The sequence below is a fragment of the Haplochromis burtoni genome, unplaced genomic scaffold, assembly GCF_018398535.1.
Source record: "Haplochromis burtoni strain Fernald_Lab_line unplaced genomic scaffold, NCSU_Asbu1 Contig_115, whole genome shotgun sequence".
Classification (NCBI taxonomy): domain Eukaryota; kingdom Metazoa; phylum Chordata; class Actinopteri; order Cichliformes; family Cichlidae; genus Haplochromis; species Haplochromis burtoni.
The window spans coordinates 1,163,375-1,189,250 of record NW_024582476.1 but is presented as its reverse complement, the minus strand read 5'-3'; the positions used below and the strand labels follow the sequence as shown (position 1 = coordinate 1,189,250).

Sequence of the window (25,876 nt, the reverse complement as noted above, 5' to 3'; positions counted from 1 at the left end):
AGGTCCTGTTGTAGATTTTCTGTCTGGGGTTTCATGCTATGTGAGTTTGATATAAATACCCCATTCTTTCTTGACTTAATACATGGAGGCTGTATTATGGCTGACGTTTTAATGGTTTCATGGAATATTCATTGAATTGTATTATTTCCACGATCCAATCGCGTCTTCTTTATATGATTAATCTTAGAGTATCTGCTCTTGTTTTGATTTATGTCAGGATGTCTATATTTATTTTCATTGTTAGAAGGAGTTTAGAAAAGTCCTGTGAGTTTTAGTAACTTCATTAATTGTTTGTCATGTATTAATTTGTCCTTGGGTGCTTCCTTAGGAGGTGACAACAGCTCTGATACAGAGAGCGCCCCTTCCCCCTCTCAGGCTGACTCCTCAAAGTCCGGTGACTCCAAGAGGGCAGACGGCGCTGCAGGAGATACTCAGTGTGCTGACCAGGACAAAGGCCAGACTAGCAATGGGAAGGCTCCAGAGCCTCCATGCGAATTCACAGTGAAACAAGAGAAAATCCCAGAGGGCGAGGTGGGATCTCAGGAGGAAAAAGCCAGGGTGACTTCCTTTGCAGGCTCAGTACATCCTAAAACGGAACCTCTGGATGTGGTTATGAATCTCGAAGAGGTTAAAGTGAAGATGGAGCCCGGTATCAAGGAGAAAGGCGAAAAGGGAGATCATGGCGAAAGGCTCCACTCAGATAATGACTCCAGCGCCACCTGCAGTGCTGATGAGGATGTTGAAGCAGAGCCTGAAAGGCACAGGTGAATTTTCATAGCAAATTTCATAGCATAAGCTCCCTGTTCACGCGTTCATGTTGTGTGTGAATAACTGCATTTTCCAAAAAGAATGCTGTCAAATTATTTTAAACGTCTATATTTTGTCTCACGCAGCAGAATATTCTCCATGGAAAAGCCTTCGTTGCTTAACCCTCCAGGCTCGGTGTTGGTGCCTTCACCTAAGCAAACCCAGCTCAACATCGATCAGCTGCATCAGCGGGCAGCTTCAATACCACCCATGGTTGGTAACTTTTTCAGAAGGATCATTCTCAGACAAAAAAAAAAACTACAACAAAAAAACTACAGGCCTTTATAGTGTAAGCACTATGTAATACATGGCAAACAGTTCCACTGTGTGTGGAAACAGTTTTTCTATTAAGGTTTTTATTGAATGAAAACAATAATATTTGTATGTTTATTAAACGTGTTCTGGAATTGCTTCCCTGCAGTGCTTCATTATCTCACTTAGTTCATATCTGGCTTCCGGACTCATGGACTTCTCCCCCTTCTTAATACTTTAGGTGCCTGGTCCATTTGGCACTGGTGGCGTGCCCATCAGTGGTTACGCCATGTTGCAACACCAGATCAAAGCAGTGCATGAGTCAGCGCACCAGGAAGAGAAGCAAAGGCAGGACCATGGTAAGAAAGTAAAACTATCCTCGTTCAACGCTCACATTTCCTGTTGCCTTCTCAGTGCTCTATCCTCATTGTTCTCTGCTGCTGCTGCTAACAGTGAACTATTTATAGCCTATATTTTAGCACCCATTCATTTTTATGTAGTTTCATAAAAATGTTTTTATGAAACTACATGTTTAGGGTGCTCTGGACTGTCGTAATGTTCTTCAGCCTGAGCCAAGATTTAAAAAAAAAAAAAAAAATCCTTCTGCGTTCAGTACTATATGAACAGAAGTCTTGATTTACACTTCTCTTGAAATACCTTATGAAGAGGGGGATTTGGGGTTTGTGTTTTTTGATGCCATGTGACTAGAGGCTGTCAGAGGTCACTTCTGCCTGACCGTCGATTTAGTTCACCCATGCACCTTCTGAATGGAGAGCAGTGAAGCCAATGGGCAGACTGTATTACAGCTTGATTTTGCAAAGCTTTTAGCACCTTTTAGCGTGAGTGCCATGAAGAGGAGAGCAGCTGTCAGTAAACGACTGAGCTTTGAAACCACAGTATTTATTACACATAGTAGGTTTTAGCGGGTACGTGTCCAGGTGGCGGTGTGGCTGTCAAAAATGTGCATCCATTCTGGGTCAGCTCCGTGCACACTGGGATTGGGTTTTTCTTTTAATAGTGGTTATCTTCCCTTTGTCCTTATGCCTGTACGCTGCAGGTAAACCCTTACCGTACATGCCTTATGACATGATGCTGGCTGTGGACCAGGAGACCCACTCCGGTCAGCCAGGCTCTCCTTACAGACTCTCCCCCAGGGAGTTAAGAAAGGCCTCACCTGACCCCAACGCCCCCAATGTCTCCTGCTACAGTGTGCCACCAGGTAAAAGCACACATTTTCACCTCCTCCTCCCAACCCTTTTTGCCTCCTCCCATGACCCTGCTGATACAGGCAGGCCTTGTTTGACACCCCTTTTCTATTTGTGTTATAGATTTTTTTGACTCCACTGGTAGTGGAATATGACATTGTCTTCAAAAATGTGCATACATACTAACTGAAATAGTTAAAAGAATGAGGTCAGTGTATGAGGCAACAGGTTAATGTCAGACGACACCCCCCCCCCAAGACCCTGCATGAGGTAAATGAGTATTCTGAATTGTGAATCATTTAGTGTACTCTATACTAGAGTCCAAGAGTAAAAACGTGGAGCTAGCAGTGAGCATGGTAGGTCCACTTTAAATTTGGAGTGGAGATGAGGACTGCTGTGGAGCTCTTATTCCTGTCATGGGATGTGACCGTGTTAGCACTTGTGTATTACTCAAGATGTATCTTCCCAAGTCCAAAGGTATATGTGTACACATTAGCATTTAGCAATGTACAGGAAGTGTGCAATCAGTGTTAAGGTGAAATGAAGAAACCTCTGCCCAGATATGGCCATCCATTGCTTTTGCTAATATCTATATCCTGCATATCTGAAGTTCTCTATGTCACGTTTCTTTTTTTTTTTTTTGCACTCTTATAAAGTCATCCTCTCTGCTTGTAACGTTTTATAACCGGTTGGATTATAATTTGCTTATTTGTGAATGGATCAGACAGAGGTAACACTTCTTTGGCTCCATTTGTTGTGTCTCAGAAAATGAGCCCACTTCCAGTGATAGTTGCCCTCCGATCTCCGTGACATTTTGTGTATTTGCTTTACATAAGTGAGCACATTAAACCATATTTACAGGTTTCTTTATAATAATTTCATAAATGATATCATTTTAACTATTGGTGATTTTCATTAATCAACGGTAAAACAAAAAAAAAAAAATGACCTAAACATGTCCTGTCCACTCTGATGTTCTGTTAGACTGCTGTCATCAAAGAGCATTTCTGCTGTATCGCCCTTGTAGGTGTGCTACATGTCCAGTTAGAATATGGTTATAGTGAATTATGAATCCTGAAATTGAATATCACTGCAAACTGAAGGTCATACACCGTCTGTTTGTTGATGATGATTAACAGATTCACATTTTAATGATGTTGTGACAGCAAATCAAGGCCAGATAAGGGGATTATCCTGGATTTACTACATGCAGATTGACTGTCAGATATTTGCCAGAACTTTATAGAGCTGGGAAGAGGTGCTATGTTTTACTTCCTCATTTCCCACGTGTGGGACTAATAAAGGTCATCTTATCTTATTTTCCATCTTATAGGATGCATACAAAAACTTCTGCTGTTACTCCCCCCCCCCCTTGTTTGTAATCTGGGGCAAGGATAAAATCATGTCCATCCGAATTAAGTTGTTGTTCCTGAACTTCCTGAGCATGAATGTTAATGCCTGACACACAGTCCCTTCTCTGCAACAGAGGCTTATAAATTCGTCATAGAGTGGCTTGTTTTCTTATCTGTCCCTGCATGAGCCAGCAGCAGGATGACGCCCGTGCCCGCTGGAGGAACTCTCGCTGCCATTTGCATTTTTGATAGAGTGCAGAGTGCATGCTGCTCTCCCTGCAGGGAGGTTACTCCCGGTCTGTGTGGGTGCATGTTTGAGGTGTGTTATGATTCATTTTGTCTATTCAGCTGTCCCAGGAGACAGTCAAGCAGACAGCGGGCATGGGCCAAAGATACCACAGGCTGAAGACAGGCTGTTAAATGAGGTCTTCTCTGCTTACTTCGCCACTCAGTGGAGCGTTGTCAGAACAAAGCTTAATATTTTATCATGAAGTATTTAATTTGGAATAAAGCTTAAAAAAACCATTATGTTGGGTGCACTGGTTTGCTTTTTTGATGTTATACCCAGCTGTTTTAATCAGTTATCTTATTTCCTTTTCTGTATTTCCACCAGTCCTTCACCCTGCAACTACCCAGCTGGTCCAGAATATACCAGATGGAGGCCGCATGACGTTCAGAACCATTCGACCTCCCAACATTCCCTCTCCTCCTCCACTCATTCCAACTACCAAGCCCACAGACAAGCCTTCCTTCATCCAAGGAGGCTCCATCTCCCAGGTGAGGCACCTGGGGTATGATGTTTGTGCTTTACCAGTAGACTAGCTCTTCTCTTACACCACTGGGGAGAAATCAGATTCTTCAATAATTTATGTGAGCTCTGATGTAAGATTAACATATGTAGGTTTTATAAATCTTTTTGTCCATGACAGGATCAACACTTTAATTTTCAAACTATTACTATATTTATCTACTACACTGTTGATGGTAGAATAGGACAGTTGATCCCATCTTAATAAAATGAACTGCTTTATTGTTTCTGTGTACCCAGTGAGCTGACTTTGAAATATGTTCTGTGATTTAATTTCCAGGGAACTCCTGGCACATACCTGCCATCCCACGCCATCTATGGGCCAGAGGGAACTAAGAGCAGTGTGGGCTCCATCTCTCTGGGTCTGCCGCGGCAGCAGGATCTTAACAAGCCTGGTAGGATAACAGGCTTCATGTGACTAAGCTGTTTATCACTTCTTCTGTTCATATAGAGCTGGCAACATTGGAAAAGCAAGCATGGCATGAAAATGAATGCTTTGCTTTCAGTGTCAGAAAGCAAAACATCCAGATCAAAGGACGTTGCTCTTTAGAAATTCTGTCACAGTTGACATCTGAGGCATCGCACCTACTTTATGGCATGGTCTGTCTGTTTTACTATTGTCCATCCATCCATCCATTCGCTACCGCTTTTCCTTTTCAGGGTCGCGGGGGGCGCTGGAGCCAATCCCAGCTGTCGTAGGGCGACAGCTGGGATTGGCGTACAATTTTACTATGTGGTACAATTTTACTATTGTACCACACAGAATTCTGCAAATAGAGAACTGGAGTTCCTGTTAGTAGAAAACTTTCTCAAGCCTTATAGTCTAGTTATATTTTGTTTCTCTCTGTAACTCTTTAGGAGCTGCAGTTCCATCCATACAGGATTGTAGAGGCAACCCAGCAAAGGCTGGCGAAGGTCTGCCTTTCAGAGGCTCTATCACTCAGGTAATGAATGGATGAAATGAGGCTTTGTTTTTTGGTTTTTACACTTTATGGGGGTTTTTTTGTATTTATAGAACATTTCTTTGCTCTCCCCTTAAACAGGGCACACCAGCTCTGGCCCAGTCGAGCATTGCTGCTGACCTTCTGAAGGGCACCATCACAAGGCTTGCCACAGAAGACCCAAGCAGCCCAGACAAAGCTAGGGGGGAGCAGCTGGCTAAAGGTCATGTTATCTATGAAGGCAAAAGTGGGCATATCGTGTCCTATGATAGTTGTAAGTGCCTTTTATTGTCGATATTGCAAATAGCAATTTTTCTTTGTTTGGCACACACATGTTATTATATGTTTTATTGACCAGTAGCCATCAAGAACCCCAGGGAAAACACCCGCAGCCCCCGAACAAGTCATGAGCTGAAACGCACCTTCAACATGATGGAGGAACCCATGGGCCGAGGACACACGGGCAGAGAAGGAGCCCCGTTGGAGGGTACTGCTTGTGTGTCACTGAATATACACACTGTCCTTGTTTGTCTTTTCTGTGTCAGGGGCTCACGGTGCCTGTTTCTGTTTTTTCCCCCCTCAGGGTTAATTAGCAGAGCTTTGCCCAGAGAAAGCATTCATGGAGAATCTAAGGAAAGACCGGTGATCACTGGATCCATAATGCAAGGTAGCTTACTGTAAAGTTGATGCATCACTCAAAGTCAAATGAAAGAATAAGCAAACCTGAAATAACTTCAAATCTTTCCAGGGACACCAAGAACTGCCGCAGAGACTTACGACGATACTATGAAATATGGAAAACAGTTAAAGCAGGAGAGCCCGCCTGCCCGCTCCTTCGAAGGGGGTATTGGCAAGGGCAAGCCCTACGAGGGCGTCAATACGATTAAAGAGATGGGTCGTTCTATTCATGAAATCCCACGACAAGATTCTGGACAGGATATGTGCAAGACTCCTGATTTGCCAGACAGAAGGGTTTTGGAGGGCTCCATGTCACAGGTCAGACAGAGCTGTGATTCCAGCCACTCTTAAACAATTTACTTGAATGTTTTTGAAATTGAATATATGAACTCCACAAAAATACAAAACTGATTTTTATGATGAATTGATAACTAAACTGTTGTTTTTAAAACCCTTTACCAGATTCACAATCTGAACCAGCCCACCATCAAACACAATGTCAAGTCCCTGATCCCCAGTCCCACTAAGCTGCCACACAACATGCCCCAACTGGAGGCCATGGAACGAACCAAATACGACGAGGGTAAGGGAGTACGGCACACCTCTGTGGTCAACTCCACCACCTCTGTTCTACGCTCCACACACCAGGAGGCCAGCAAATCCCAGCTTAGCCCAGGCTTGTATGAGGACGCCAATGCTCGCAGGACCCCTGTTAGTTACAGTACCAACCCCATGTCTAGAGGATCACCTATGCTGGGACGAGCTTCAGAGGGTATATTCCATAATCATTTTATTCACAGTAGAACATCAGGTTCTCAGTTATTTATTAATAAACATTATAACTCTTACAATTATGGAGTTGGATAGAATTGAAGTAGACATTTATCTTTCCCTTACCAGATGATCTTATTTTGTCGAAAAACTATAGTAGTAATTAATACACAATGTGCACCCAGTGCTGAGGGCACTGGATAAGCTTTTCTTTTTTCTTTCTTTTTTTTCCTGAGAAAAGTAATGAAATGATATTAAGTTGTTGCTTCAACTAATTAGATAAGACGTGTGTGTCTCTCTCTCTCTCTCTCTTCTGAAGGTGGGATGGGGTCTGCAAAGTCTGCTTCACATGAAAGAAAGAGCACCATGACACCGACGCAGAGAGACAGTGTCCCAGCCAAGTCCCCAGTGAGCGGTGGTGACTCTGTACCCTCTCATAGCCCCTTCGACTCCCATCACCCCCATCACCGACCTGAAGTGTACAAAAGCCATTTGCCTCCACATCTTGACCCCACCCTGGCCTTCCACAGAGTGCTGGATCCTGGTATAGTGTTTAAAGCATTTTTATTCTTTCTACCGTCACCATGTGAATAATGAAAACCTTGATTCTGAGTAAACTGATGAAAGCAACTCAGGCTTTCTATTTCATAAGCATAACATGTCCAGGATCTTTTACAGCAGCTGACGTCAGCAGTGGTGATCTGTATCAGTGAGCCTTCTGTTCATGGGCTTTTTTGTTTTGTTTTGTTTTGTCCTCTGCTACAGCATTCATGTTCCCCAGGCAGCCATCCCCAACAGGCTACCATAACAACTACCAGCTGTACACCATAGAGAACACACGGCAGACCATCCTGAACGATTATATCACTTCCCAGCAGATGCCCAGAGGACTGTCACCGCGGGAACAGTCTGTTGCTATCCCTTATGCACCCGGATCTCGAGGTATGGCCCTCCGATAGCTGACTAACAGCTGTGGGCAGGAGGGGTAGTAGTATGCAGGCTGTGTGCTTGTGAAGTAGTGGCAACCTTTTCCAGACGCCCAGAAGCAAATGACCTAGACAAATTCTGCTGATTTGTTCTTTATATTGGGGCTGCAAATGATTCGGCTACAGCTCAATTTATACATTTTGTATAGTCATGCAAATCTCCATTTGCTGAGTGGTTGCCTCTTACAAGTTGACCACTATTCCACTCTCTTTGCAGCCCTGTTGCTTATTGATCAATTTGTATTTGGAAGCACTAACAGATGAAGGTGATGGGTTACAGCTAAGTGTATACGGTGTTCATACATTCAGAAATTGATGGATTGGTTCTTGTTGTTCACCGTTGGCCCTTTGCTTCTGTCTGTAAAAGGGATTATTGATCTAGCCCAGATGCCTCCAACTATCCTGTTGCCTCACCCTGGGGGAACAGGTACTCCCACTTTGGAACGCATCGCCTACCTCACTGGACCTCAGCCCCCTTTCCCTCCTAGAGCTTTCAACCCAACCTCCATGTCGCAAGGTGAGGACCCCTCCCTTCCCCATCCCTACACCCCATGTGCCCTTTATCTTCCTTGCCACGATTGCCGCTTCTGTAAAAGTGCAGCTCTGTGCTGGCCTGATGTGGCAAAGGTCGGTTGTGCTTGTCTGGTTACAAAAGTTAAGTTTTACTGAAGTCATGCTGGGAGTGATTTCCCATAAAACTGCCTGACCGTTGCACAGAGCAGTTGATGTCCTTGTTTTTGTTTTTTTGTTTTCTGTTGAACAGGAAAAAACAAACAGAACATAAATAGCCTGCACTCTGTTTTTTATTTTTATCCTATCACCTAAACCGATTGTTTTAATATGTAGATTCCAAAAACCTGATGATGAGCTTAAAGAGTTGAGTTATGTGGTCTGTAGTTGTTCTTATTTTTCAGTCCAGGTAAGTTTAAGAATTTAAAGCAGCTTTAAAGCAGCAGCAGCACAGTTTCCTGGTTTCATCTGAAATGGTACATCTGGCCATTTCAGAACTTGTCAGCAAAGCTAACATTTCTAAAGGAAGTCTGCTCCAGCATTTTTCTAGCTGGTGAGTCGAGTCTTTACATTTTGTCTGCGGTGTCCTTGTTCTCTTCAGGTCACCTTGCTGTTGCCAATGAGAGAGAACGGGAGAGGGAGCGTGACCGTGATCGTGATCGGGAGCAGCAGGAGAAGGAAAGGGAAAAGGAAAGGGAGCAGAGGGAGAGGGAACATGAGCGTGAGCGGGAATTAAGAGAGCGAGAACGAGAGCGAGCCAATGAATACATGCGTGCAGGTGAGTCATTTTTGAGTTTAGAACTCGTACAGTTTTGGAAATCTCATTCTGATGTTTTTAGTCCCTTCAGTATAGGAACCTGTGCTCTTAGGGCTTTTATTTTGAAACACTGTTACAGTAAAATATTTATGTGTGTCCTCAAGGCGGACCAGAGCAGCCAGTCCGGCCAGGGAGTCGAGGTTATCTGCACTCCCCTTCTCCCTCACACAGACCACAGGATGTTGGAGTTCCACAGCGGCCAAGCATCTTCCAGCCAAAGAGTGTCATCACCTCTCTGATGTAAGCTTAAAGCTACTCTGGGTCTCTTTTCCTCTAGCTTGCTAAAGATTTTTTGCACATGCATATTTTTTTTTATACATGATTACATTTTGGGCAACAGCATGACATGATAACTGTGTGAGCCACTTCTTTATGCTAAAAAGTCTCCTCGTTAGACTCATGTGATGCAATGGAATGGAAAAATATTTTACATGAGCACATGTTTCTGCAAATATTTTTGACGTGATCGAGTTCTTATTTTCTCTTTTAGGCCTCTTTCAACAGCTATATCTGCACCACAGAGTACCGCCCGCCACAGTACTGCAGCTGATGCTCTGGCTGCTTTGGTGGACGCCGCAGCTTCTGCTCCACAGATGGACGTGGTCAAGGTGAAGGAGAGCAAACATGAACGAGATGACGATATGTCTTCAGCTCGGCGAGCATCCAGCCTGTCTGAACAGCAACAACAGGAGACAGAAAGGCGATCTCTGCATTCACCGTATGGAGCTATGTCTCTGCCAGGGAGTAAAGCCTATCCAGCTTATTCTGAAAGCACTGGTGTTGGGGTTAAGGATAAGGGACCTCAAACAAAGTCCCGCATTGAAGAGGAGCTTCGGACTCATGGAAAGACGACTATGACAGCCGCCAATTTCATTGATGTCATTATCAAACGTCAGATAGCCTCGGACAAAGACTCGCGAGAGCGAGGCTCGCAGAGCTCGGATTCATCTAGCAGCTGTGAGTGTATTGGATTAAAAAAGAGAACTATTCAAGCTTCACATAAATGCTCTGTGATACCGTAACATCCGCAGTTGCATGAAAGGATAGGTGTACATAGAACAGTACATCTCATGTGTAGTAGAGCCTGACCAATATATTGGTAGGGCTGATATGTAGGCAAATATTGGCTATTTTCCTACATATCAGTATCTGCAGCCGATAAATAAAAATTTAAAAAGAGATAGGAGAAATGCCCTTCAACAGTGTTGGCGTTGCAAAGTTTAGGAGAAGGAACTTTCTAACTGCCCTGTTGGCAACAAGTGTTTGGAATGCTACAGACACCACAAGTAGCAGAGTCAAGCAGAGCGTACAAGAGCAATCATTGTCACAGCATATTAGGCCCCTCCATAGTGTACTGGTTAATACATTTGCTTCGCAAGCAAAACGTTGTTGGTTCAAATCCAGCCAGACACACAGATCCCCTTTAGGTTTACCTCAGGAAGGGCATCAAACAAACTTGCAGCGCTACCGACTGTAACAACCTCTTGTGATTAGTAAGAAGCTGAAAGTAGCCTTATTGTCATATTATCTTAAGGACTCAAAAAGACACATACGTTTGTGTTAAGTTAATGTTCATTGTTTTTTTCTTTAACTCACCAAATATTGCTATCAGTTTGGCCTCAGTCAACAGTAACTCTTTGTCCATACTTGTCCCACAGTGACATCCAGTCGCTATGACAACACTGGTGGTGGAGCAATTGAGGTGATCAGTCCAGCTAGTTCCCCTGTCCAGCCTCAGCAGGACAAACCAGAAGATGTGCAACAACAGGCATCGGGTATGAACATCCTAACTTTGGGGATATTCCTTTTTTTATTTCAACCAGAGTGATTTTACTAATATTCAAATATAATTCAAGTTATATTAAAGATATTCATACAATGGATTTTTTTAATGCAGTTAAACTCTGTCACACAATCGCATACCAACTGGTGCATTGGGGAATTTACAGTATCTTATCCTAAAACTCTTCAACTCAGACCACTAATCTTCTGGTTAGAGAACGATACCCTTGATTACTTGTTGGGGGGTTGTTGAAGATTTGGCATGAAAGGCTAAAATTAGCTGTGCTGAGTAAACATGCCATACCTTGAATGGCTTCACCGACTAACCTTGTGATTTGAGACTGTCTAGTACCCAGACTGCACTCAAACGTTATTTTTGTCACCTGAAAGCAGATGTGGATCATTTACTTTTGGCATAGTCTTTTGGAGTCTTGCCATCTCATCACTTCTCACTTCACCATGGCTCTCTCTAAAACAACTCTGCTCTGTCCCTGGTTAACCTTTCGCAGTTGGCATGCGATCTTATGACATGAGTCGATACCGGCAATCAGGGGAGCCACCACAGTCCAGTTCCCAGCAACTTTCCTCCTCCCAGGCTGACAGCTACTCACAGGTCCCCAAAACTCATCGAGTCATGACCTTGGCAGACCACATTTCGGTAAGAAATGCTGGAGAGCACAATGGCCTGCAACATCAAAAATAATGCAGCACATAGGAATTTACCATGTGCACCAGGTAATCACAGCTAGCTAACTTGGTTTTGTGGTAACTCCCTGTAATGCAGCACATCATAACACAGGATTTTGCCAGGAATAAGGACCCTCCTCCAGTCTCCTCTTCAGCCTCTGCTGCATTCCAGAGCGTTGTGCCACCGGTGTCCTCTTCAGGTCGAGGCAAAATGCCCAGTCGCTACAGTCCTGAGAATCAGGTGCAGGCCCAACACCACCAGAGACCCTCCAGCAGAGTTTCCCCAGAGAACGCCTCCGACAAGCCCAGAGCCAGGTACTGAATGCCTGAATTAATTAGAATGAAACCAATTTATTTTCTGCCATCTGACAAAAATTTGCTCTCTTTCTCCTCTTCAGGCCTGGCAAGTCTCCAGAGCGAGGAGGCAGGCCGATGGAGAACTATGAACCCATCTCTCCACCACAGAGCTACCAAGGCATGGACAAACAGGAGTCAGGTGGACCTCCACCCCAGCGGCGAGAGGGTGACAGCTCAGAGATTAGGTACAGGAGCGGCTCAGCTTGTTTGTTTGATAATTTGATTTTATAATGATTCAGATTTAGTTTTGATGTTTTTGAAGGTTTGTGTCACTGTTTTGTCTGACTCTTTGTGTCTTTTTTTGGTTCAAGGAGTGACTCACGGTCCCCAGGGAGTGTTAGCTATCTGCCTTCCTTCTTTACCAAGCTGGAGAACACCTCACCAATGGTGAAATCGAAGAAGCAGGAGATCTTTCGTAAGTTGAACTCCACCTCTGGTGTTGGTGATTCTGATGTTGGTAAGTGGGTATTCTCTTATCCTATGTTAACCTAAATCCTTCTAGCTCTTTATGCATGTGAATTATTAAAGCGTTTTGAACTCGGTTTCTTCTAAACCAGCTTTTTTTTCACCAGTATTAATTGTCTTGCAGGAAGCGCACAACCAGGAACAGAGATTTTCAACCTGCCTGCGGTTACCAGCTCCAGTAAGTAGCAGCATATTTTGTTCAGACACACTGTGTATTTATGCCGATTCTCTCTCACCGTATTGTGCGTGTGTGTGTGTGATATGATTTTTAGGCAGCATCAACCCCAGGAATCACTCCTTTAGTGACCCAGCCAGTAATCTGGGTCTGGAAGACATCATCCGCAAGGCCTTAATGGGCAATTTGGAGGACAGACAGGAGGACCAACAGGGTGGTGTAACATCCAACACTGGCAGTGACCCTCGGCAGGAGGCCAGTCCATCTCCCAGCATGGGTAAGCAGAAATACCCCCGCTATTGTAGTCAACTTTGTCCCCTTTCTGAAGGACTGTGGATAATGTTGATTTACCTCTACCTCTTTGAATTCAGGTAAGCAGAAGCAGGGAAAAGCCAACAGCCGGAAATCCAAGTCTCCTAACCTGGGTCAGGTCTACGGTGGAGGGGAGCGCCCCTCATCAGTGTCCTCCGTCCACTCTGAGGGAGACTATCACAGACAAGCCCAATCCCAGTGGAGCTGGGATGACCGACCCTCTTCCACAGGTGCACTGTCCAGTCTCTACTGTCACTTTACTGTTTTCTACTCATAGATCTTAAATGATTCTATTCCAGAGTAAGCTCAACCTATTAAGCAGCAACCTTATTTTTTCTTTTCCTTCCTGATGGTTACTTCCCAGCTAGATTGTTAGTTAGCTTATTATTGTGAGGGCCCTCAGTATCATTCAGCTGCTTCTCTAGGTGGTGGGCTGTCTTTTTTTATAGACTCCACAGTCTTGGACACCAGTTGGTGACAACCTTTTACTGCTCTAGACATCTAAGCAGAACCTGCAGCAGGTGGAGAACTAGTTCTTGTGCATGTTGAAAAAAACAACAATGAATTAATTGTTCATTCATTGTTAATGAGTTCTTCAACAAATTCTGAAAGTCTTCCGCTGGCTCCTCGCTTCCTGCTGCGCCCAAACCAGCTGACTGACACTCACTTTCATTTCCTCATTCATAAAGTTGCTGTGAAAGGTGCAATTGAAAAGTTTCATTTGCAGAGATTTTTGGTAGAGTTTTTGGTAGAAACTAAAGTCATGTTTATTTGCTATTTTTTGTATGTAACACGACTGCGTTCACAGTTATTTAGTCGTCACTATTATAAAGATAAAGACCAAGATTACATCTCAGATGTAAAATCTGTAGTCTCAATTTTTCTAACTGTGTGGACAGAAATGCAGCTATAAGAGTGTCATGCAATTTTTCTGAAACATTAAATGTATTTTAAAGTGACTTTTTAAATGCAGTTGCAGACACTCTAATTGTGTTCTGACTACATTTCATGTTGAAATTTGTTCACAGACACATTACATGATGTGAAACAACATTTTGAAGTACACTGTGTGAAATCCAAACTTAAACTCACCTTAATCTGAAAATCACCTTAATCAGGTCTCCCAGAACTGGATCCATGTCATAAATTCCATAACGGATCAAAGCAGCTCAGTAGACCATGTTTGGGTTTCAGTTAACTAGCATGGCCGGATTTAAAACTGATAAATTCTTAGTGGTTTATTTTGTCCTTACATGATCTGTATTTCTTATTTAAAATGTGTCATCCTACCAAAATTACATGTAAAGTGTATGTAACTAAAGTGTTAAATGTAAAACGCCAGCTCTGGTCAGCCTTTCCTGAATCAGAAACTCGGACATCAGCTCAGGGTTTATGGTTTGACTCGGAGTTTGTTGCACCTGCTTCCTGGAATATGGCCCTGGCATCATTTCATCTACATTTTGCCCACTCGTGTTGTTTTCCTTTTTCCACAGGACCCATCCAGTTCCCATACAACCCGCTGACTATGCGCATACTGAGCAACACACCACCCACTTCCATAGCGTCACCCTCCATACAGAGCCAGCAGCAGCAGCAGCTGCAGCAGAATCCAGCTGGAGCCCCTGGCCAGCGGCGAGAGTGGCAGTCTTTGCTGTCGGAGCAATACGAGACCCTGTCTGATAGTGACGACTGAGCCCCGCTTGCTTACAGCTTTATTAACCAGAAGAGAGGCCTGCTCTTTGGCTTGTCTGTTCACGCCCCTCTCCTGGAACTAACCTCGCTCACTGGGGAGTGCAACATGTAGATGGGGTGTTGTCCTTTTTATTTTTGGTGCTATGGCGCCCCCTGGCTGTTGGCTGAGAGTACGAGCAGCAGCCTGTGACAGGAAGGGTTCTCCTGGACGTCGCTTGCTTTTGGTCCAGAAGCACTCGTCCAGCCTGTTGTGGTGGGGGAAAAAACAAACAAAACTCAGCTTGAGGTGATGACATGAGATGCAGGAAAGATAAAGAACTTAATATGTAAAAAAAAAGACAACAGAAGAAACTATTTCTGAATTTTGTTTGATTTCTGTAAAGATATACCTTGTCTTTAAGAAGATCATTGTATGTAAATAGAGTAACCTTTTGCAGTGTTTTTCTTAACTTGATTATTTCTTATTTTAATGTCGCTTTTAAATTGATCCACTTTAAATGGAAAGAGTGTGGGTGCATTCTTTAATAACACAGTTGGTCTTGCGTAGTCCAACATCTCCCACCCCTCCAAACCCTGTCACCCAGCACACACACAAACAAATACTTTTACCATTGCAACGGTAAGAGAGAGAGAGAGAGACCGGACCTGTGGTTTGTACTTGACCATGAGCAGAGCACAGAGACTGTGCCACCCTGCGCACCATCCACCAAGCACCACCAGAGCCTGAACGTTGCGGACATTAGAGGAGAACAGACTAACATTTCAAACAGCATTGGTATCTGATAACTGTCTTTATCACACAGCGGAGATGATGCATGGATTGTAAGCGTTGGATGGTAGTGATAACCGCTCACCCTAGACAGAGAAATGTCTTCAAAACAAGTTGAGAACACTGGTGTCATAGCAGAGAGACGAAAAGTCTGATATAAGCTTAATTTCGCCAGAAATTATATCATTATGACTACTCCTGGACCCCGACTGAATAATGAAAGTGAGCCAATATGTTTTTTTTTGTTTTTTTTTTCCTTCTTCTTCAAAAGAGCTATGTGATGTGTCACATGTAGCTGTCTCTTTGCAGTTTCCAAACTGTCCAGAATGATTTGTTCTGCAATGTCGTCATGGTTTAAAAAGAAAAAAAATGTCAGGAAGTTTTTTTTTTAATGCTTTTGCCATGCCTTGTGACTTGAGAAAGAAGGCAGCTTTAACTAATTTTCTCAGAGATATACGTTTGTGTTTAATGTTTGTATTTGTTTCTGTAATCCCTCTTTTTTTTAATTATACTGTCCTGACAAAAATCTGAACTCTGTAAATTGTCTTTCTATTACACACAAAGACAAAACTAACCAAACTTAAAAAATGGTCTGCACCATTGTTGCACTTTTTCCTTTTCTTTTTCTTTCTTTTTTTTTGTTGCTTTGTAGCATTTGACAACAAAAAGCATACTACCTGCTGTGTAACTTATTCATCCTCCAGCCTTGGAGTATACTAAAATGTGCTTTAACTTTTCCTACTACTCACAGAAATTTGCCCCGATTTTTTTTCTCCCTTGTAGCTGGTACAGGAATCTTTTTGTTTAGTGTCACACTTGCATCACAATTGCAGTTTGAACTGTATGGTACCATTACATGTTTAGGCATTTGATGTCATGAAGATTCAAATCCATGACCACTTAATCTCTGCTTTCATTGTGTCACACAACAGGCATAAAGCTTTGAATATGAATTATACTAGGTCAACTATAATACACAGCAGTAAACTTTGTTTTAGATATGTGGAAAAAAATATTTTGGCTTTTTCAGCTTTCACTCTGCTCAGTTAACAAACCCATTCTGCTCTAAACTTGATATTTCCTTTGTTGTTGCTTTTTCTTTCATTTTTTTGATTTAAAATTGTCGTAGCACATGTTCAGATTTTTATTTTCTGTCATTTTTTTTTTCTTCAACATCTTTGCTAATTCATCCCGTTTAGATGGGGTGTTATGTGTTTACAAATGCAATGACAAAAAGAAAAAAAAAGTTTACAAACTTGAATCTTAAAGAAATCCGACATGAAGCCGAAAAAATATTGGAGCATCTTTTCAGCTCTCTATCAAACACACAGTGGTGTTTTGGGGTTTTTTTGCTCTTTGTTTGTTTTTTTTGTTTTTTTTTGGAATTGAGACTTGAAAACCCGTGTAACCTATGATGTTGAAATGCAATGTTTGTATCGCACAATGTCTCTCAGTAGGCTATTACAAGAGTTCAGACCAATCAAATAAAGTGGATCAGTTCACCACTGAAAAATGTGCCGATCCTTGAGACGTGTGCAGTTTTTTGTTTGTTTGGTTTTTTTCCCTTCTCTCTGGTTGTGCACTGGCAATTACACGCACTCTTTGACGCATATTGCAATGATTTATTTGTCAGGTAATCCAGTATGAAATGGAAATTAATGCCAGTGATCCCTTGTAGGTAAAAGTTGGGCAAATGCAACAAATATATCAGCTATTAAGGATTCCCAGACTTAAATTGAAGGTGAGGAGGCAAAAATGTTAATTGAATTCCTACAAATTGAAAAATGAAATGTGTAATTAAAGCCGACGCCAACACACCTGAGACTTTGGTAGTGCAGTTAAAAGAATGTTGTTCAATTACTGCTGCCTAATAATTCTGCAGCATTCTCTTATCAGCTCTTGTCAGTTTGACCTTTTAATCTACACATCTTAACATGGACTGTAGAAAAAGTTATGTATTGGCTGACTGCTTCTGTGTATTATTGCACTCAGTAAAGTTGATGGCCTTAAAGGAGGTCCCTGTGGTGACAGTTATAGACCCAGTGTGTTTGAAACCTTTAGCTGAGATGCCACAGTGGAAGTGTATAACAGGTCATTCTTGCAGTAGGGCTTCTTTTTATTCATGTGTGATTCACACACTGATTATTTGACCTGTCTTACCAGAAAAAGTGTAGGTTGTCTAATGAGATTTGTTTACAGATTTTTTGCAACCCATTGTGACAGAGCACGTTAAACACTAGGGTAGGCACAATAAATCTCTGTGTGTGTGTTTCACTATGTCTGGTGTGAAATGGGTCTGTTTGACTACTTACTGCTTATGCCAGAGCTAAATGTCTTCTATCGAAAAAAGCTTTGCCGAACTTATATCGTCTGCCAATAGCACACTGTTTTCTTATTGAATATCTAAATGACTTGAGCGTTTTAACCCATACGAAGAAAGGAAGTGGAAAGGGGTTTCAAGTTTCCTGTACGCGGACGCGTTCCTTTAATCGTGGCTCAAGAGTTGGGAGTTCGCCTTGTAATCGGAAGGTTGCTGGTTCGAGCCCCAGCTTGGACAGTCTCGGTCGTTGTGTCCTTGGGCAAGACACTTCACCCGTTGCCTACTGGTGGTGGTCAGAGGGCCCGGTGGCGCCAGTGTCCGGCAGCCTCGCCTCTGTCAGTGCGCCCCAGGGTGGCTGTGGCTACAATGTAGCTGCCATCACCAGTGTGTGAATGTGTGCGTGAATGGGTGGATGACTGGATATGTAAAGCGCTTTGGGGTCCTTAGGGACTAGTAAAGCGCTATATAAATACAGGCCATTTACCATTTAATACGCCGAGTTTAAAAAAATCTATTCAAAAAGAAAGAAAATGACATCGCAGATATTCATATAACGAACTCAAAAGCAGCCTTTTCTTCCAAATAATCTCCTCGAAACAGAAAAATGTGATCTACGTAGGAGTTTATTTTGGAGGAAAGCAAAACCACAGCAGGGTAACACGGGAAGTTGTAATATTTTCGTGGATCCTTATTGGCTGGAGCAGTCAAAGACATCCTGTAATAAGTGGTGCGAAAATGCGCTCGTTTTTACCTGCAGTGGCCGAACAACTTTTCCAAGACATACAGAAAACATACCAGGAGGCTTCTCAAAGTAAGATGAATATGACGAAGACAAAAGTCTGGACATGTTTCGGTTTAATTTAAACGTAGATTTAGCATTGCTAGCTAACTGTTGGTTAAAGCAGAATGTGACACGACTTTCATTCAAGGCGCACTCCACATATAATTTCCTCCTTTTCTGTGAGGACTAGTTAACTTCCAGTAACTGAAACGCAGCTGGCAGCGAGCTTTACTTTACCGTGCTTCACAGCAATGTCAATGTAGTAGTCGTTGTGAAACCTCATAATTATGGCCCTGCTACTTAAAGTGATGCACTTTTACATTTTGGCAGTAGGAGGCGCTGTTATCACACACATAACTTTAGCCCCAAGCTTCCCTCCATAGATAAATTGCTACAGGTTTAAAGTTACATGAAGCTTTTTGACATGCCATAGTTTGATAAAGGCAGCTGCGTTGCAATACACACTTTATTCCTACCACAAAATGGACCTTCAGCCAAAAACCCCAAGCATCTATGGAATTATGGTCTGTTTGTCTGCGTATTTGACAGAAATCGGTCTTTCTTACCATTTCTAACTAAACAAAACATGTATATTAGACTGTGAGAAATTTACGTAATATTGGTTTTTGTTAGCCCACGATGCTGTATAGAAATTATAATATATACAGCATATATATGTTATCATATATGCTGTAAATGAACAATATGTGAACCGTATCAACGTTTTGTGTATATTGTTCACATGGTCTAAGGAGCTTGGAAAGAAACGTGTCTAGACTTCTTTAATTTTCTTGAAGACGGTTCACCTCTCATCAGAGAAGCTTCTTCAGTTCTAGGGTCAAATGGTGGAGTACCAGATTTAAGCCATGTAGGAGTATCCCCCCACGAGGGACAATGGACCCCCTAATGATCCTCTACCTAATCACATGAGCCAAGGTGTGAAAATGGGTGTAGGTCACAATCAGCCAAGGTTTCGGGTGAGCTCATTGTGAAACCTGGCCCCACCCTATCATGTGATTTCCTGAGGTCAGATGGCCCAGGATGTGAGTGGGCATTAAGGCGTCTGGGAAGGGATCTCAAAACTGGATTATAGATGGCAGACAGTTGGTGTCGTAAACCACCACCTCTGTTCAAAGATGGTCGCTCACAGTGGAAATAAATGGCTTCTTTTACTCCTCTTTCACAACATCTGTTTTCTCTGTCCAAAATGTGAACATTTGCATCCTCGATGTCCTTTAGATGCAGATGGACCGCCAAGTCTTGTCCCGTGGAGGTGGCTCCTCTGTGCCATGCGTTTATGAAGTGGCTGTTTGGTCTCTCCAATGCCGCGGTCTGGACATTCCTCGCTGCACTGTACAGCATACACTACATTATTAAGTTTGTGTTTAGGATTTTTGTCTTTGGGATGAACCAGTTTCTGTCTAAGTGTGTTGCTGGGTCTGAAGTAAACTGAGATGTCGGGCTTGGAGAAGAGCCTCCTGAGTTTTTCCCGATACACCAGCTTCATAGGGGATGACAATGTTATTGCGTTTGTCTTTCTTATCCTCCCTCGCTGGTGTCTGATCTTCTTTCCTGTGCATCTTTGCTGACTTGATGAAAGCCCAATTAGGATAACCGCATGTTTTGAGAGCTTCCTTTACATGTGTGTGTTCCTTCTTTATCCCTCCAGGCTTAGAGGGAACATTATCTGCCCGATAATGTAGGGTCCTGATTACTCCAAGTTTGTGTTCCAGAGGGTGGTGGGAGTCAAAGAGGAGGTACTGGTCCATGTGTGTGGGCTTCTGGTAAACTTCAGTGTTGAGGTTTCCATTCTCTTCAATGCGCATGGCACAGTCCAGGAAAGGCAAACGGTTATCCTTTGTGTCTTCCCTGGGAAACTTGGTATTTTTATCCACAGCGTTAATGTGCGCAGTGAAGGATTCCACTTCTTGATTTTGACCCAGGTGTCGTCTACATATCTGTACCAGTGGCTGGGTACTCTTCCTTTGAAAGAGCCAAGAGCCTTCCTTTCCACTTCCTCCATGTAAATGTTGGCTACAATAGGTGACACCAGGGAGCCCATGGCACAGCCATGTTTTTGTCTGAAACCCTTGTTGTATTTGAAATATGTGGTGGCCTCCATAAACTATATTACATTATTTAGTAACTATGGGTTGTACTTTAGCCAAATAAATGGCCAAACTGAACCATGAACTCCTATTTTAAGCATTGGTGTGTTTATTTTTTATTAAAGGCATGCCCATGCAAGTTAGAAGGTTGACACAAAGCCCATCTGAGGCAGTGCCTTGCCCAAGGCCATCTCAACAGTTGTTTCATTTTACCTGCATTAAGGTTCATTACATTTGAACAGATAGCCACATGGGCAACAGCTTGCCTCCATGCTCATCTTTCTATTCCAGGAGAAAACATAACACAGATAATGCTGTGCAAAAAATTACAACCCTTGATTTGATAGCTTGGAAAAACATCTTTAGCAGGAATGACTTGAAGTAATAATTTTCTCTATGACACTATTAGTCTCTCACATTGATGTGGACGAATATTTTTGTACTTTTTGTCACAACAGTGCTTCACTTTATTGTGGTTTGCATACATTTCTTTAAGTACAGCTCTAGTAGTCTCACTTCTTATTTCAATCAGGTTGATTTTTGGGGGGCTCTGATGGGTCAGCACATTGATTCTTTTCTTGTTCAGTCTTTCTTTTGGGTGATTGTTGTGTTATATCATGCAGTTTGGGCCAAACTTTAGCTGTCTGACAAATGGTCGCACATTTGACTCTAGAACACTTTGGTATAAAGAGGAGTATGGCTGCCACGATTAGTCAACTAGTCACGATTACGTCGACTATCAAAATCGTCGACAACTAATTTAATAGTCGACGCGTCGTTTGAAGCTTTGTAAGATCCCAGAGACGCAGGAATAAGTAGCAGGATTTAAGAGTGTAATAATGGACTGCAACAGAAGATAGCAGCACTGCATGTACAAGGATGCCAGCTGCCGTTAAACCCAGAAGAAGAAGAAGCAGTGTCCGGTATCGTAGCTGTGTCCAAATTCAGGAACCGCATCCTCCTGTGCCCGCATTTGTAGGCCAATTACGTTACAGCGACATGACGAAGACTGTCTAAATTAGAAGACTCTGACAAATGCGGCCGACAAATGTGCCCTTCATTTCCCCAGATTTGAAGGATGGGTCGGTTGTATACTTCGTGGCCCGACCTTTTCGGAGATGTCTGTTACCCACCAGCTCGATAGCTACAATCTGACTGCTTTGTTTCGCTTAATGTGCCTTATAATCCCGTGCACCTTATGGTCCGAAAAATACGTATTTGACTTTTTTATTTGGCACACTGCAGTTTAATGTTGCAAAGCACCTCTTTTTAACTTCAGTGGATATTATACATGGTTATGCTCAGGATATGTCAGCCCATTTCTACTGGAAATGCCTTTTGGTTAAACTTTCAGCAAGGAATTTGCATTTGCACTGTTAAATTTTTATATAGCTTTAATGCACATAAAAAACAGCTGCTTGTTTAAGTGAAAATAAATGGATGGGGTTTTTTGCGCTAGTAAAGTTGTGGAGTTGTATTTTGTCTCGCATCAATTATTGTCAGTTATATCACCGTATTTCCCGGACTACAAAGCGCACCTGAATATTAGCCGCACAAGCTAAAATCAGGGGAAAATCCTGTTTTGTACATACATTAGCCGCACCTGACTAAAAGCCGCAGGTGTTTCAATGTTGACTTATCATATGTAAGAGAATATGCACAAAGGGAATTGTCAGGAAAGAGATGGCTGTTTGGAGACACACCCTTTTATTAATATTTTGAAAAACAAGTTATGGGTACATATTTGCACAACTTTTTAGGTATATGTACAAGTACGAAACATGTACTGTGCTTCATAAATGAGTAACAAATGTAGTACATAACAATAACCTACAGCACACCAGAAAAATAGATTCGGACTACCTTTTAGGCTCAGGTGCAGTGACACGGCTTTAACAAGAAGAAAAGTCAGTCATTCACCACCATCTTCCTGCGCACTAAAACCACCAAAGTCCTCTTCTCCAGTGTCGGATAACGAACAGGCTCAGGATGGCTTCGTCATCCACTCTCAGCTTCTTTCCTTCGTTGTCACTTTCAAAACCAAAGAAATCCTCGTTGTCAGTGTCAGAGTCGAACACCCTCTGAAGGGCCGTGGCGGTGTCCTCCTCTTCATCATGCAGCAGTCCAGCCCTTCGAAATCCGTTGGTGATCGTGGATGTTTTCACACTTTTCCACGCTGTCAGATTCCACCGGTGGAGTTGAGCATAACTTGCTTTTCGCAAGTTTATTCGCCGCTTGGTCATCCACGCACTCCCGCTGAACGGTAGCGCTACTTTGAAGTTTGTTTTTCGCGCTACTTGTACGGCACTATGTTGCCTGGCGGATGGACACGTGACCAACATACCACTCTTGAACCCCGATACTGTGTGTCTGATCACATGCCCTTCCACCAGGCAACGTAGTGCCGTACAACAGCGGAACAAACAAAACAAATCGTCTTACGATATACAAAAATCATGGACAATCCATAGAAAAGCCGCACCTGACTAAAAGCCGCAGGGTTCAAAGCTTGTGCAAAAAGTAGCGGCTTATAGCCTGACAATTAGGGTAGTTATCGCAAATTTTCAAATATATATCGTGATAAATATTTTTGACCATATCGCCCTGCTCTAGTGTGAGATGCTCGAGAATATACTCCGGAGTCCTGTTATATTTTAGATAGCAAGGAGCGATGTAGTTATTAAACTTCACCGAAACGATCTGCAGAATTTCATTAAAATTTAATAAACTATCATCTTGTCTTTATTTTTAGTTAGCACATACCTTAAACACTTAAAGCTGTAAGCTAATGATAGTTATATAAGAGCAGACGCATGCTGGTGCAATAAGCTGTACGTTTTACGTCCAATGGATGCACGATCTGATTAGTCGACTAATCGCAAAAATAATCGGTGACTAGTCGACTATCAAAATAATCGTTTGTGGCAGCCCTAAAGAGGAGTTCAGGGTAGATTCAGTAACTGCAAGGTGCTCAGGTTTTGTGGCTGCAGAACAAGCCCAAATCTCCACCCCTCCACCACCGTGCTTAACAGCTGATATGGGCTGTTTGTCATGCTTTGTTATTCCTAATTGTACTGTGTAATGGAAATTATTTGAAACAGCGTCAGAATATGGAGACAGTCTCCATGCAATCTTTCACATATACCACATGTAGATGTGCGATAGCATTTTTCTATAAATATTTTAGGCTTAGAGTCCCTCTTTGTCCAAACCATCCACACCTCTGTCGGGCTGTCTGTATATTTGTTTGATGCCTTTTGCAAAAGTAAATAAAACACCTGGTTGTATGCACCACAGTTTATTTCAAATTTCAGAAGTGTGAGTCCATGGCTCATTGGATCTGAGGTCCAAAATGAACAGTGACGGATCATCCTGGAAAAATGCATTTCCACCCTCGAGCTCAGATTGTCGACAGATGAAGAGGACTAGAGTGGACCATGACCTCGACTGTGCCCTTTCAGTGACTCCACCAACTCAACTTCTACCTACACTGCCACCATGCATGGCACCAGCAGACTGTTCCAGTGATTCATTACTGACCACAGCCCACATCTGCAGGTTTCATATCAACAAGCAGGCTCATCAGAAAGCTCCACGTCACAGTTTTCGCCACAACGGGTAGCAACTTGCTACAACACCCTTCAGCTGCCCATCAAATGTGCCAATGGACAGTCCCTACTAGTCTTTTTACCTTAATCAGAAGCTCAAATTAAAGAAATCATGACTCATAACTGGGGAAAAAATTTTTTGTTAAATTCTCTTATTTTCCATTGTGAGACATGTATACACATTATGATTGGGATGATAATGACAGCTGAAGGAGAAAGAGAAGAAAATGGACAAAGAGCTCCACATGGCAGCCCTGACATGTGCTAATCTATCCAAGCTACAGCCTATTAGCCATGTCCCCTGACCACAAACAAGTATCAAGCTCCTGCCAGAGGAAGAAAATGAGCAAGATGACACAACCTGGACATCAGTTTAAAGTGCTTTTAGAGGGCACAGAGCAGTGTTGTCCCTCAACAGCAACAACACTGCTGATGAGAAGCATAGCAAGGTGGACTGAGGCTGGAGGGAAGGCACAAGAGCAACGTGCTGCTACTCTGCTGCAATACCACACACATGTGATAGTATACAGCCTATGTGCACATTTGTGTAATTATGATTTGGGGAAATTGAACTTTAAACATATAGTTTGCTGTCTGTTGTCAGTAAGTTTATCGAGCTGTGATCTAATGTGTTGTTTGGGTGTTGGATTAATTTCAACCTCTGAAGGTCTCATTCCAAAACTCATGTTTGCTGTGTCCCCCACATGGCTTGTGGCAAACTGCAAACGGGACTTCTTATGGTTTTCTGTTAACAATGGCTTTCTTCTTGCCACTCTTCCATAAAGGCCAACTTTGTGCAGTGCACGACTAATAGTTGTCCTATGGACAGATTCCCCCACCTGAGCTGTAGATCTCTGCAGCTCGTCCAGAGTCACCATGGGCCTCTTGGCTGCATTTCTGATCAGCGCTCTCCTTGTTCGGCCTGTGAGTTTAGGTGGACGGCCTTGTCTTGGTAGGTTTACAGTTGTGCCATACTCCTTCCATTTCTGAATGATCGCTTGAACAGTGCTCCGTGGGATGTTCAAGGCTTGGGAAATCCATTCTCTCCTGACTTTCTCTCCTCACTCTCATAAACCTCCAAACTGTCTCCAAACTCTCACTAACCGCAACTCTCCATCAAACACCCACATTTTGAATGAAGTCTGAGGGGTTTATATCGCTGTCATAGCTCGCGGCAAAGTTCGAACCACTTCATGAACCAGTCACGTGGTACAGCCGGGCAGCGAGGCTTCGGACGTCATCATTTTCAGCTCCTCCCATAAATGAAGCAAGCCTCGATACGCGCATCGCGGAAACGCCCCCTCCATGCAGGCCTAAGCCTGCTTTAAATTTCTCAATAACTTTATCCCTGACCTGTCTGGTGTGTTCTTTGGACTTCATGGTGTTGTTGCTCCCAATATTCTCTTAGACAACCTCTGAGGCCGTCACAGGGCAGTTGTGGAGCTGTTTTGCAAAGAAGAATGGGCAAGAATTTCAGTCTCTAGATGTGCAAAGCTGGTAGAGACATACCCTAAAAGACTGGCAGCTGTAATTGCAGCAAAAGGTGGTTCTACAAAGTATTGACTCAGGGGGCTGAATAATTACACACACCCCACTTTGCAGTTATTTATTTGTAAAAAATGTTTGGAATCATGTATGATTTTCGTTCCACTTCTCACGTGTACACCACTTTGTTGGTCTTTCACGGAATTAC

The 25,876-nt window shown here is 42.9% G+C and overlaps 2 protein-coding genes across 7 annotated transcripts in view; both read left to right on the top strand.

Moving 5' to 3' along the window:
• ncor1 (nuclear receptor corepressor 1) overlaps positions 1 to 16,900 on the top strand; it is a 60,625-nt gene extending 43,725 nt beyond the window's left edge. Inside the window, exons 20-46 of one of the 5 annotated variants that reach the window (XM_014335550.2) lie at positions 329 to 764; positions 897 to 1,020; positions 1,301 to 1,418; positions 2,117 to 2,278; positions 4,230 to 4,393; positions 4,705 to 4,819; positions 5,283 to 5,368; positions 5,468 to 5,639; positions 5,724 to 5,852; positions 5,949 to 6,032; positions 6,114 to 6,361; positions 6,506 to 6,815; positions 7,134 to 7,358; positions 7,580 to 7,756; positions 8,168 to 8,317; positions 8,912 to 9,088; positions 9,232 to 9,367; positions 9,618 to 10,084; positions 10,786 to 10,902; positions 11,419 to 11,567; positions 11,694 to 11,911; positions 11,995 to 12,138; positions 12,265 to 12,410; positions 12,543 to 12,596; positions 12,691 to 12,870; positions 12,965 to 13,135; positions 14,399 to 16,900. In XM_014335550.2, the coding sequence (XP_014191036.1) occupies positions 329 to 764; positions 897 to 1,020; positions 1,301 to 1,418; positions 2,117 to 2,278; positions 4,230 to 4,393; positions 4,705 to 4,819; positions 5,283 to 5,368; positions 5,468 to 5,639; positions 5,724 to 5,852; positions 5,949 to 6,032; positions 6,114 to 6,361; positions 6,506 to 6,815; positions 7,134 to 7,358; positions 7,580 to 7,756; positions 8,168 to 8,317; positions 8,912 to 9,088; positions 9,232 to 9,367; positions 9,618 to 10,084; positions 10,786 to 10,902; positions 11,419 to 11,567; positions 11,694 to 11,911; positions 11,995 to 12,138; positions 12,265 to 12,410; positions 12,543 to 12,596; positions 12,691 to 12,870; positions 12,965 to 13,135; positions 14,399 to 14,598 (4,859 nt within the window). In that variant the 3' untranslated portion in view covers positions 14,599 to 16,900. Of the gene's footprint in view, positions 1 to 328; positions 765 to 893; positions 1,021 to 1,300; positions 1,419 to 2,116; positions 2,279 to 4,229; positions 4,394 to 4,704; positions 4,820 to 5,282; positions 5,369 to 5,467; positions 5,640 to 5,723; positions 5,853 to 5,948; positions 6,033 to 6,113; positions 6,362 to 6,505; positions 6,816 to 7,133; positions 7,359 to 7,579; positions 7,757 to 8,167; positions 8,318 to 8,911; positions 9,089 to 9,231; positions 9,368 to 9,617; positions 10,085 to 10,785; positions 10,903 to 11,418; positions 11,568 to 11,693; positions 11,912 to 11,994; positions 12,139 to 12,264; positions 12,411 to 12,542; positions 12,597 to 12,690; positions 12,871 to 12,964; positions 13,136 to 14,398 lie in introns of all 5 variants that reach the window. The other 4 variants (XM_014335551.2, XM_005928471.3, XM_005928475.3 and 1 more) reach the window with 4 other exon arrangements.
• A 1,316-nt stretch (positions 16,901 to 18,216) lies between these two features.
• Positions 18,217 to 25,876, top strand: part of zswim7 (zinc finger, SWIM-type containing 7) — a 35,435-nt gene continuing 27,775 nt past the window's right edge. The window contains exon 1 of one of the 2 annotated variants that reach the window (XM_042223598.1): positions 18,217 to 18,497. In XM_042223598.1, the coding sequence (XP_042079532.1) occupies positions 18,422 to 18,497 (76 nt within the window). In that variant the 5' untranslated portion in view covers positions 18,217 to 18,421. The remainder of the gene's footprint in view (positions 18,498 to 25,876) is intronic. The other variant, XM_042223597.1, reaches the window with a different exon arrangement.